This window comes from Anolis sagrei, chromosome 4, assembly GCF_037176765.1.
Source record: "Anolis sagrei isolate rAnoSag1 chromosome 4, rAnoSag1.mat, whole genome shotgun sequence".
In the NCBI taxonomy this organism is placed as follows: Eukaryota; Metazoa; Chordata; class Lepidosauria; order Squamata; family Dactyloidae; genus Anolis; species Anolis sagrei.
In genome coordinates this window covers 150,228,417-150,240,652 of record NC_090024.1, presented here as the reverse complement: position 1 = coordinate 150,240,652, position 12,236 = coordinate 150,228,417, and the positions used below count along the sequence as shown (strand labels likewise).

The window sequence follows — 12,236 nt, the reverse complement described above, 5'->3', positions numbered from 1 at the left end:
GCCCCTGAGTGGCCTTGAGCAAGTTACACTCTCAGCCGAAAAACAAAGCAATGGCAAACTTCCTCTGAAGAAATGTTGCTAAGAAAACCCCTTAGGGTTGCCATACATCAGAACTGGCTTGAAGGCATGCAACACCATGGAAGGGATGGAGGCAGAGCCTTTTCTCTTTCTTTCTCGGTTGACTTGACTATTTTTCAGGATTCTTCAGCCATCCCTTCAGGAGTATTGATCCTCCCCAGCGAATGAGCTAGTTGTTTTTTTGCACATGTGGCCTAGAAGTCATTTTCTCCAGAAAATGTGTGAAAAGCTGGATCAGCTCAAAAAAGAAAGAGTCATGTTGACAGGTTGTCTCGCAAGGGCTAAACGCCATCACCACTGAAAGCCTGTCATATATCAGGAATTGCATGGTAGAGTTCTTTTTGTAATGCAAGAGTGAATGACTTTTTGCTTAATTAAATGCGAGTTTCAGGCCTGTGGGGAAGAGGTTATGTTAATTTGACTACGTTATAAAAGTAGAAACCCTGTTCCAGGAGATCCCCTGGGAATTACACAGTTTTTGATTACTAGCGGTTTTCTTTTCCTGGTCAAAGCTTATTTATATACAGTACAGAAGTCATATTAGCTTTATAGATCAGAGGCCACAGCGTGGAATTGGATGACTGTCATTAGTGACTATAATATGAGGATGATGAATTTTCATTTTCATTTCAACTGCCTTGCTCTTTTTTCTTCCCTCTTTTCCTAAAATTTCCCTGTCTTTTTATCCATCAACCTTTATTGTTGCTAGCAGGACTGTAGAAATTCGATAGTGAATTTCATTGTCACGCCACCCACTGAAAAAGAGAAATGCTGGATCTTTCTGTGCCCACAGCTTCAAAAACAACGATTTTTTTTTGTCAATTCCAATTAGCAACTGAATCATCAAATTAATTGGATTAATAAAGGAGGCTTTAGGAGTACAGCATAGTGGCATTTTTATGTTTCAGGATGAGGATGAGTGTCTAAATTAGAGCTATAGTTTTGTGTGTAAATATGCGTTTTTATATTTTACAATTAATGTGTGCAAAAAGATTTTTAGGAAATTTGTATAATACTCATGCAAATCTAGCATCCAAAAATATACAAAAAAATTGATATCCCTAAAAGGAATCTCTTATGGACTTGACTCCTTATCAGTTTAGGATTGATTGATTTGCACGCCCTATCCCCTCCGAAAAATTTCCATCCAAGTTATATCCTACCTTGCTCATGCCCAGTATTATTTTTTAAATTTTACATTTGGCCCACCCTTAGGTTTTAAATGCTTGTTGTGTTACTTGTATTGCTTTATTTTATCTTATTTTTGTCTATGAGATGTATTTTAACTGTTTTTGTTTTTGTTTGTTGCTATTGTTTTATTATTGATGTGTTGTGAGCTCAGCCTCAATGTAAGCCGCACCGAGTCCCTTGGGGAGATGGTAGCGGGGTATAAATAAAGATTATTATTATTATTATTATTATTATTATTATTATTATCTGCTGGATTGCAAGTAAATTTTAGGGTATTTGCCAGCTGTCTCAATTGGATAAGCAGTTTCGAATGTTTTAACTTTGTGCCTCATCCATGTTTCTGATCAGGGAGATGGTACTGGTTTAGTTTTTGTTGTAGTTATGAGTTGTTAAATTTGTGTTAATTACAGTGATTTTCCAAGAGATCATGACGTTTGCAGGTCTTGCAAACTCTGGGAACGGCTTTTTGACTGAGTCAGTCTTCAACTTTGTTGAACATCGTCATCTTTTCCAGTGTGTCACATTATCTCATGATCTAACTAACCCAAGCATCCTGGCCTCTGTTTAGTTGTGTTGTCTTCTAAAGCAGTGGTTCTCAACCTCTGAGTCCCCAGGTATGTTGGCCTACAACTCCCAGAAATCCTAGCCAGTTTACCAGCTGTTGGGATTTCTGGGAGTTGAAAGCCAAAACATCTGGGGATCCATAGGTTGAGAACCACTGTTCTAGAGCAAATTAGTTTAATTATTAACTATTCTTGACTTTCCTGTTTCTGAACCTGAACTGATGTGTTGATCTATTGATCTGTGGCACAATCCATATTCCCTTCCCACTCCATTTGCCATTACTTCAATGCTCACAGCAGAGCAGGAGGCAGCATTGGAAATGTGTCACAGTACACTTCCACTTGAAGCCACACCTCCATAACGATAAATATAGCTACCCTGTTTCCCTGAAAATACGACCTCCCTAGCATGATTTTTTTCAGGATTTTTGAGGTTGCTGGAAATATAAACCCTACTTCAAAAATAAGCCCTAGTTACAGTTCACTATTTAAAAAGTCAATTTAACGAATGTCCAGACAATGTGCTGGCAGGACTGATGATCGACAGGTCAGAGGTTCGAATCTGGGGAGAGTGCGGATGAGCTCCCTCTTTCAGCTCCAGCTCCCCATGCAGGGACATGAGAGAAGCCTCCCAGAAGGATTGTAAAACATCAAAACATACAGGTGCCCCCTTGCAGATAACCAATTCTCTCACACCAGAAGCGACTTGCAGTTTCTCAAGTCGCTTCTGACATGAAAAAAAAAGGTATACATAAGCCCTAACACATATTTTGGAGCAAAAAGGAATATAAGACCCTGTCTTACGTTTGGTGAAACAGGGTAAATGCCAGTGACATGAATGGTAGTTTGTCATTACTTGAACTGCCAGGCTCAGTTCTATGGAATTTTGAGCCTTGCAGTTTTACAGGGTCTTTAGCCTTCTCTGCCAGAGCACTGGTGCCATATAAAACTTCAAATCCCAAAATTCAAAAGCATTAAGCCAAGGCAGTTCAAGTGGTATCAATGAGATTGTAAATGTCTCTATTTACATCCTTGTGCTGCTATTTTCCTTTGCTATTGGCTTTCTCAGGCTGCTTGAATATACTTCTGATTTCGTAGTGTTTTATAAAATGTGTGTATCTTTTATGGTGCTAACTATTATTGCATGAACTTCCCACAGTGTTTTGCCTGTTGGGCTGTATAGTAAAGCAATAAATAATAAATGCATTAACATAAATGTTTACTGACAATAAGGCTATGAAGTCTAAATTTATGCTGCTTAACCAGTATTTTCTGGGAGCTGTTTTTAGTCATGATGTTTACTTTGGTAACTTTGAACATTTACAATACAATAATAATTGAATTTTCTTATCTCTATCTGTAGCTTGTGTAATGAAACAAAAGCTTATGCAAGAAATTAGGATTTTATATTAGTTTTAGCAGCTACCGGAGGTGATATTCCTATTATGTTTTTTAATCTACTTTTTGGTAGTCTGCTATCTCATGTCTATGCCCCATTTTAAAAAATTGCATTTAAAGCTTTGCTTTCCAGATTCCTAATTTAGTTCCCTTTGAAAACAGTTATCTTGTTCTGTTTCTTTCTCCCTCATTCTTAAAATGCTCAGTGAAGTAAATGTAATTCCAGCTCTTGACACCTTAGTCAAAAGAGGTTACTCAAGCTTCCCGTTATCTTATATCTTTGATTTTCCTTAGGCTATTCATATAAAAACTAATCCCCTTTCTAAACTCCCAGGTATGAGAAAACAACTGAATATCTCCTCAAGATATTTAAACAAATCACACTGTTATTTATTTCTGTAGTGCTGACTCCAGCCACTTGCTGCTCCTACCACTGTGACCTGCACTCAATGAGAGCCTGAGTACCTATCTCAGATACTTCTCACTGACAACAGCCTCTTCTAACATTTTATTTATTTCTTTTCTTATAGCACTGGGATTCAATTTTATTTCCATGGCAATATCTTATGTGATCCTGGGGTGCTAGTTTAGAATGGAGGACATATATAAAATTATCATTCAAAAATATCTAGTGCCTCACCAGACTATCATTTAGTGTCCCCTTGTGATGTAACCAAAATTAAAGTGGAATAATTATGCTATAGTTCTGTAATGTGAAAGGACCCCTGTGTGTTACACTATTTCATCAGCTGACAAGTTACTCACATCCAAGAGTGAAATCCTATTACTGTCTTGTGTCTGTTGACCTTGGTGAGATGGCGGCTATCAATTCAGTGACTGGCCCAGTGTCTCCTAGTGGACTTCATGACTGAGTGGAGAACGTCCTGCCCTTGGAGGCCCAGTTGGTGTCAGCATTGGCTTCACTGTGCCACCAAGCTAAAACAGGATTTCATATTGAAGTCTTTGTGACCTACTTGAATGTTTCTGAATGCGCATGTACAGTTGTCCCTCTGTATCCACAGAGTAAATCATTAACAACAAGCTTGTCTATGGAAGGTCCATGAATGCGGCCCAACACAAAATTTAAAACACTAAGATTTTTTTTTGTCACCCGATTTCATGGTTCTCGAGTGCTAACTTTGTAGAGGACAGTGGAATGGAATGGAAGAAGCAGAGTATGTTATGTCTGCAAATACCGGCGTGTTATCTATAATTCACATTATAATTGCAAATAATCCAGAACATCTGCTTGACAATTTTAAAAGACCTTCTGAACAGAGCGGCACATAATTAGAATGGTTATGAGAGGACTTCCCTTTGCTTATCTGTGATGGCAGATACCACAAAAATTATGCACAAATTGGGGTTCATCAGTTATCATAAGTGTTAGTATGTGGCCCATGAGAATTCATTTTCTTCCAGCGTGGCTCAGGGAAGCCAAAAGGTTGGATACTCCTGATCTACACATTCGGTCATGCACCAATAATGCATCCACGGCTTGTAATTTTTTTAATTTCTAAAAGCCAAAACAAACCTTGATTTTGCCGTTATATAAGGAGCACCTTTTTCTTACACCATTATCTATAATGTGACTTTAGCCTAAACTGATTTAAACAGCACAAACCCCAGCCAATACCAAGGGCCGACAGGACGTGGTTTTAAGCAGTTTTAACCTGTTTTAACTTGTTATTTTGTGAGTGCTATATTTATTTTAAATAGTATATTGTTTTCATGTTTTCATCTGTTTAAATTTTATATACACACTGGTCTGAGATCTCATGATTAAGCATGGATTATAATGGTATTTCAGAATAATAATACTCAGATCTGTCAGTCCCACACTCTAGCCCAGTGTTTCTCAACCTGGGGGTCGGGACTCCTGTGGGGGTTGCGAGGGTGTGTCAGAGGGGTCGCCAAAAACCATCAGAAAACATAGTATTTTCTGTTGGTCGTGGGGGTTCTGTGTGGAAAGTTTGGTCCAATTCTATCGGTGGGGTTCAGAATGCTATTTCATTGTGGGTGAACTATAAATCCCAAGAATTACAATTCCCAAATGGCAAGGTCTGTTTTCTCCAAACTCTACAAGTGTTCACATTTGGGCATATTGAGTATTTGTGCCAAGTTTGATCCAGATCCATCATTGCTTGACTCCACAGTATTCTCTGGATGTAGGTGAACTACAACTCCTAAAACTCAAGGCCAATGTCCACCAGACCTTCCCAGTATTTTCTCTTGGTCATGGGAATTCTGTGTGCCAAGTTTGATTCAATTCCATCATTGGTGGGAGTTCAGAAGACTCTTTGATTTTAAGTGAACTATAACAGTAGCAAAATTACAGTTGTGAAGTAGCAACAAAAATAACGTTATGGTTGGGGGTCACCACAACATGAGGACCTGTACTAAGGGGTTGCGGCATTAGGAAGGTTGAGAACCACTGCTAGCCACTGACTTAAATAAGTTCCTTTTGGAAAAGAGACTTTTCCCTATCTAAGTACTCAGTGAGTGCCCCTTTCAAGCTTACATTTAAGGTCGACTTGTGAACTTAAACCTACAGGTCAGGGCTTAGTTGCACAGGGATGTAAATCTTTTTGAAAAACTATAAAGGGTTCCTGCATTGCTTGGTTTGGTCAAGGGTCACCTCATTTAAGAATGTGAAGATGCCATAGGGTCCTTTCTACAACAACTCGGCACATTGCTTGCTTATAGTGTACTTGACTCATGCTGCCTCCTGCAGATAAGTCATACAGAAGGGAATACTGCAGGATTCTTGGTTAAAATGAAGAGCTGCCTACATATCAAATATTTATTAACAGAATCAATTATCATAAATTAAAATTTACAAAGAGAGGACACTCCACTTCCTTGAGACACAAAAGCTTAGAGTTGCAGGCGAATGCAGGATACAGATAGAGCAGGAGTAATCGCCCTTTCTCAGGTTCTTTCTCTTTTTAATTTGGTTATATTTCTTCTTACCAGCTGTCCTCTTTTTTGTATGAAGACATGCCAGTTTCCTCTCACCAGCAGGTTCAGAATGGCTGGAAATTATTAGTTTGTTCAGTCCTGTAGTAATCATAGCTGTATCTTATATGCTGTATTTTACAAATTTCTAATTGGACATTTGTCACCAAGCTTTACAGGAATATGTGCACATAACATTACATTATTGTGATATAGTTAGCAATGTACAAATGGACACAAAAAGACACATACCCGGCTCAGAGAAAATAAGATATATAATATATAGTCAAAAGAATACAAAGCACTACCTTCTTACGTATATTCCAAGATCCATAGGTAGGCTATTGCTAGATCAGAGCAAAGGCTTTCCTGTAATGGTCAACCAGAGGCCTTTAGTAGAAGCTTACAAACTAAACAGGAAGTCAGTAGATACTTTGTGATGCCCCCTTCTCCACCCCTATTCCCCAGGAAAATCGTCATTTGTGTCTAGAAACTTAAATGGGCCAGACTTAGCGCAGCAGGCTAAACTGCTGTGCTGCAGAAATATCCTGCTGATCGGAAGGTTGGCAGTTTGAGTCCGAGTTGGGGATGAGCATCCGTTGTTAGCTCCAGCTCACCTGCTCCCTAGCAGGTTGAAAGCAGAAATGCAAGTAGATAAAATAGGTGCCGCTTTTAACAGGGAGGAAATAAATGCGCCGTTAAAAGGACATTGATCAGAGGAAAGCTCCTCGGCATGGAAGATAGAGCGACAGCACCCCATTCTCACCTCCCATGGCCAGTTTCGATCACATCCTCCATGACGCCTGAAGTAAGATGGGGAAAACGGCTTTTACCTCTGTTTGTGTTGTCTGTCCTTGAATGTTTGCCGTATGTGTGTAAGCCACCCTGAGTCCCCTTCAGGATGAGAAGGGTGGGATATAAATACTGTAAATAAATACTGTAAATAAAATGTGCATTGAGGAGGGCAACCTTCCTCTAGATCCGGAACCTCTCCCCAAATCCTACAATTTCATAGCTACACAGGAAGCCCTTTCTTAAGATTTTATGGAAATAGTGGCAGCTGTGCTCCTTGCACTCATAGGAAGGTTATATTTAGGATTACAATTCCCAGCTATGAGATTCTAAAAAGTGTAGTTCCCTAAAGTAGTGCTTCAATTCTATGTATGTCATTCAGTATCTTCCACCAGGAAGATTAAGATTTTCAGTTTTTCCCCTCAGAATCTACTGATTGTGTGTGTGTCTACTGATTCTATTACTCAGTTTTTCATAGACACAACTTGAGACTCTATAGAAGAGCTAAGGAATATTCCCCCCCCCCCCTTATTTTCATCTAAAGTTTTGTCGATAATGTGGGGAAAGCACATCTGTTAGGGTAAATTTTAACAATATTTTCCCTTTTCTCCAAATACAGAACTTTTCTCTGTAGGAAGAAGTAGTAGCCATTTGTGTATCGAAAGAAATAAAGGATAAACTTGGAATCTCTTAGGCAGTTAGCCGAGTCTGTGAATTGCCACGGTGACCTCTGCTTATACAAATTCAACTTTCTCCTGGCTTCAAAACTTGGGATCAGTTTCTTGGTCTTGCAAAAGTGTGACTGAACGTTGACAATATGCCACAGAGTGTTTACAACTGACTTTTATCTTTGGAAATTAGTGTTCTCCTTTCTTGTGTTGGCCAAAGTTATTCCTTATTTGTTGTGGCATTTGAGCGTCTATGACCCCTATAACTAATTGTGAAAATTTTAGCAGTCAAGTCAGCATGATCTCCCAGAGGGAAGAATAATTTTTTCAACCTTAATTGAGATGACTTCTCTGATAACAGAGTGTTGTAGCTTCCAGGCAGGTATCTCAACTGAGTTTCTATTTTTCAGGAATTTATTATGAATTGACTAATAAACACAGACAAGTTTCATCTGATTGCCGAGTACAATTTAGAATGTCTGTCTGGAGGTCATTTTCAGAACAGATTTAGACACGAGTGTTTATGCCTTAAAAGAGAACTCTTTTAACACTCCATAAATTCATGCATATCATCAAGCAGATCTTTCTAGGAAATTGTTTTCTTCAAGCCTTCCCCAAAAAGAATCAATTTTGTTTGAATATAAAACAAAGATACAGAATCTTGTTTTCTATTACATTATTGAACAGCAAAGGTTATTTGCCATTTTTCTTCCTTTTTCATATTATATCTATGAAAGGTTTGTTAGGATTTTTTTATGGGGGGGCGGGGGGACAGGGACAAAAATAATTAGTGTTTTTTGTAAACATTATCCAGAGTATTGTTTATTCTAAGTTTTACTATGATATAATTGGTTGCACATATACCCTGGTATCTGTGTACCCTTATCATGGGTATATTTTCTTTCAATGTACGTACTGGAATGGTAAAATATGAAACCATTACCATTCAAACTTGATCTATCGATTTTATGTACATACCATATTTGTCACTTCTCTAAAAAAAACTAATTTCTGGAAATATTCATTTTATCCAGATTGTATAAACAACCAGCAGATAGTTTTTCTTGTTGTTTGTTTGTTTTGTTTGTTTGAGAGAAGCCAGGAAGAGACTGTTTTCAGAAGAGAGTGGAAACAGTGTGCCAGGTTAATTCTGTTTCTCTTGGAACCGGGAAGTCCTTGATACATGGACTAATCTGGCCAGCAAGCCCTACCCAGCTCATTAAGGCCTTGAAATATTGCCCCTTCAATCCAGAGAGAGGATAGACGAACTGGTCTGCAGACTTAAAACTAAGGAACAGTGACTTTCCCCTCCTCATACGGAGGAATTGATCTGCTCCTCTGTCAGCTAGTATTTTAAGCTGTTAGTTGAATCTGTTTCTCTTCAAGCAGCCTGCCCAGTCTTGAAATTATGAGGTTATCCACACTACACATGTATAGCACTACGAATCCACTTTAATTGCCATGTTTCCATCCTATGGATCCTAGAATTTACAGTTAGGTGAGGTGTGAGAACACTCTAGCTGAAAATTTTAAATGCTTCTCCTGAAATTACCAGGTTTCTATAGGCTGAAACAATGGCACTTATAGTGGAATCATAGCACTATAATTGTGCAGTGTGGAAAAGCCCTGTGGCCTAGCATGCACCTTGAAATGCTATCTAAGTCTGCTTTGCTCTATCTTTTCTCCCATAAAGGGTAGGAGAGTGAGGAGAGAAGTTGATAGGGTTGGAAATAGCAACCTTCTTCAAGCCACCATTAGTAATCTGTTTGTATATGATTCTATTGCTTACTGTGTTGTACATGTATGTTTTGTTATTCAGCTTTCCCTTTACTCTGTATTTTTTGAAGTTGTGGGAGGGGCTGCAGACCATGTGATCAGATCTGAGACTGCTCAGAGCTTAGACTCCATTTTAGAGGACAGGCTCCATTAGACTCTCAAAATGTAAAGATGTTGCTGTTTGATTCTAAGAAAGATGCCCTGTGCTATCTGCACAAACTACTTCAAACCTATCTGAAACTGAATTGACAAGTTATGTACCTGAATACATTGTGAGTAAACCAGGTATGCTGCTTTTATCAAAGTCTGCTTTATTTTTGTCTCTTGATGGCATGATATAAAAACAAGATTTTTATGGAAGAGTAGATGTATTTTTGGGCAACTGAAGAAAATACTTCCTAAGAACTGCTATATATTGTTCATTGGCATAATCTCTGTTCCTAAAAGATCATAGCCAACTAAGTTATCAGTCTTAATAACTGAAAACCAAATTGCCTTGCAAATGTACCACTGAAGAGAAGATTTTATTCAAATGAGTTTTTGGCTCTTCTCTGGAAGATCATACTTTTACAAAAGATTTTCAAATGGCTGTGAATGCCATTTTTCTCCAAAAGGTTATGGGGATTCTGGTTTTCCAAAGGGTAGGATCCACAAATAGTTCTTGAGTGTGCCCGTTGAATCCTAAAGTTTATATTTGACCGATCTTGAAGTCAATGGGAACTTTTGGAGGGTCGACTCCAAGGGGAGAGGACCCTTAGTTTCCACCAAAGAGGGAATGCTACTTTGGCGAGCCTTCTGAGAAGCCTGATTCCAGCAATTTTATTAATATTAAAAATTGAAATGAGACTCTTGCCAAAGCGAAGAAGAGGCATCGAGGTTTAATGAGCGATTCAGCTGAAGTGGATGCAATGCAGTGATAGCTCACATGCAAGGCATACCTGTACAGAGATCAGAGGTATTTTTATAGGAATTTCCAGGTTTGAAAGTTCCAAAACCCCCGCCCTCTGCCCTCCGCCCGGCTTGCAGGTGATTGGCTGATGGTATTCCAGCTGGGAGGAGGCGCAGCCGCCCTCCCTGTGTCAGGGCCAATCACAGAGCTCCTCCACTGCACAGGAGCCAATGGGAGAGTTTTCCCTGCTTCAGTGCCTTGACAAATCAGGAGGAGGGAGGCGGAATGAAAACAGAAACAATGAGCAGGCAAATGAATCAATGGGTGCGATGCCTAGTCTATTGTCCTTGAGCGGAGTTGCGATGATCCTTGATTACTTTCATCCTGGCCTTCCTGCCACAATCAGATAAGGCACAAAAGGGGAGGCTGGGGAAATGTCTGGTTTTGAATGAAGTAACCAAAATGGGAAGGCGGCCCCCTGAGGGGCATCTGCTCCTATTGTGAAATGGCCAAAAGTCTGCAGAAAGAGATCTCAGCCTGATGGCCTCAATCCTGGAGCCACATAGGGATTCCAGGTCTTATTGTCCTCGCCAGAGTTCTGGGATATGAGTTTCTTTTGTTGCCCCTGATTGCCCTTTCAACAGCTGGCTGCTTTCTGGATTGATTTACCCAAGGGGAGGGGGAAGGAGTGATATGATAGGTTTGGGTGTCAGGTCAAGAATAAGGAAAATACATGGGGGAATACAGAAATCCACAGAAATTCATATCAAATATCTCCTTCCCCATCCCACCCTGCCAAAGAAATTTAATAAAGAAATTATTTTCAAGCAATATGAGTCCATACTTCATTTTGAGGGAAGTTCATGAGCGGGAAAGATGTCCTTGCGAGTCCAAAACATTAGGCAGAGCTCTTAAAGCCCAAAATGAAAGTCTCTTGATTTCCCACTGAGCCATTGGGTGGAATTCTGCCATGCTGGAATCAAAGCTGGTCCTTGGGAAACTACAACTCTCGTGAAGGGCAGAAGTCCCAAGATCCAGCTGTTCCCCAAAAGTCTCGTGGGGTTCTTGTTGTTGTTAGTGCCTTGGCAATGTGACCAAGACTTAACCCCTACTGTGCAGTCTGGTGCCCTTGCCCTTTGCAGAACTATAAGTCACTACCCCTTATTTGGGGGGGGGGCACGCTCAACTTCAATCTTTTAGACACTGATATTGGCTGCTTCCTTTTCTGTGCTGAAAATATGATCTTGCAGTTTGTGTGTTCTTCATTTTCAAATTTAATGTTTGAAACCTTTACCACACCTTTGTTTATCCCAAAGGTTAAGATGGAGACAAGAAAAGCATTAAGGACATTAGGAGATTTGGATAGGAGGGTTCAGGTTTCCTTTCTGTGATTTACAAACACAAGTGATTTTATTTGGATTTCTTTCGCCAGCAGATCTCATAAAGAGAAAAATCCATGTCTTGAGCTGCTTAAGCAAAGAATACAATGGAGTTTTGTACTGCATCAGCTTTGTTTTACAGGCTGGCTCCATGGATGTGTAACCAGAAGGAAGCCCCACTGAGGTCAGTGTGGGACTTGTGGTCCGCTCAGATATCTCTGCATGAGACTGTAGCCTGATTTTTCTCTTTCTAGGGCTGTCTATTCGTCTGACAGAAACATTAAAGAAGCTGAGCAAGAGATTCTCGAGAAAGAAATATCAAAGCCTAGATTTACAAAGGAAGATGAAAGTTTTCAAGCTCGCCATCTACAGAATGGTCACATCTCAGCCGAACACTGCCTGGAGAATCATGAAAGGACATCTGGCCATCAGTATTCCTCAAACGAAAGCATAGAAACAGAATCTGTTGCAAAAGACATTCCTGAGGAAGCTGTTGACGCTGAAGGCAATGTAACTGTGTCAGGTGAGGTTTAAATGGTGGTGT

At 39.6% G+C, this 12,236-nt stretch overlaps 1 protein-coding gene across 1 annotated transcript in view; it reads left to right on the top strand.

Annotated features, from left to right (window-relative positions):
- The window catches only part of BTBD8 (BTB domain containing 8), a 67,903-nt gene that overhangs the window by 11,979 nt on the left and 43,688 nt on the right, over positions 1-12,236 (top strand). The window contains exon 3 of the mRNA XM_060773917.2: positions 11,947-12,215. Coding sequence (XP_060629900.2) covers positions 11,947-12,215 — 269 coding nt within the window. The remainder of the gene's footprint in view (positions 1-11,946; positions 12,216-12,236) is intronic.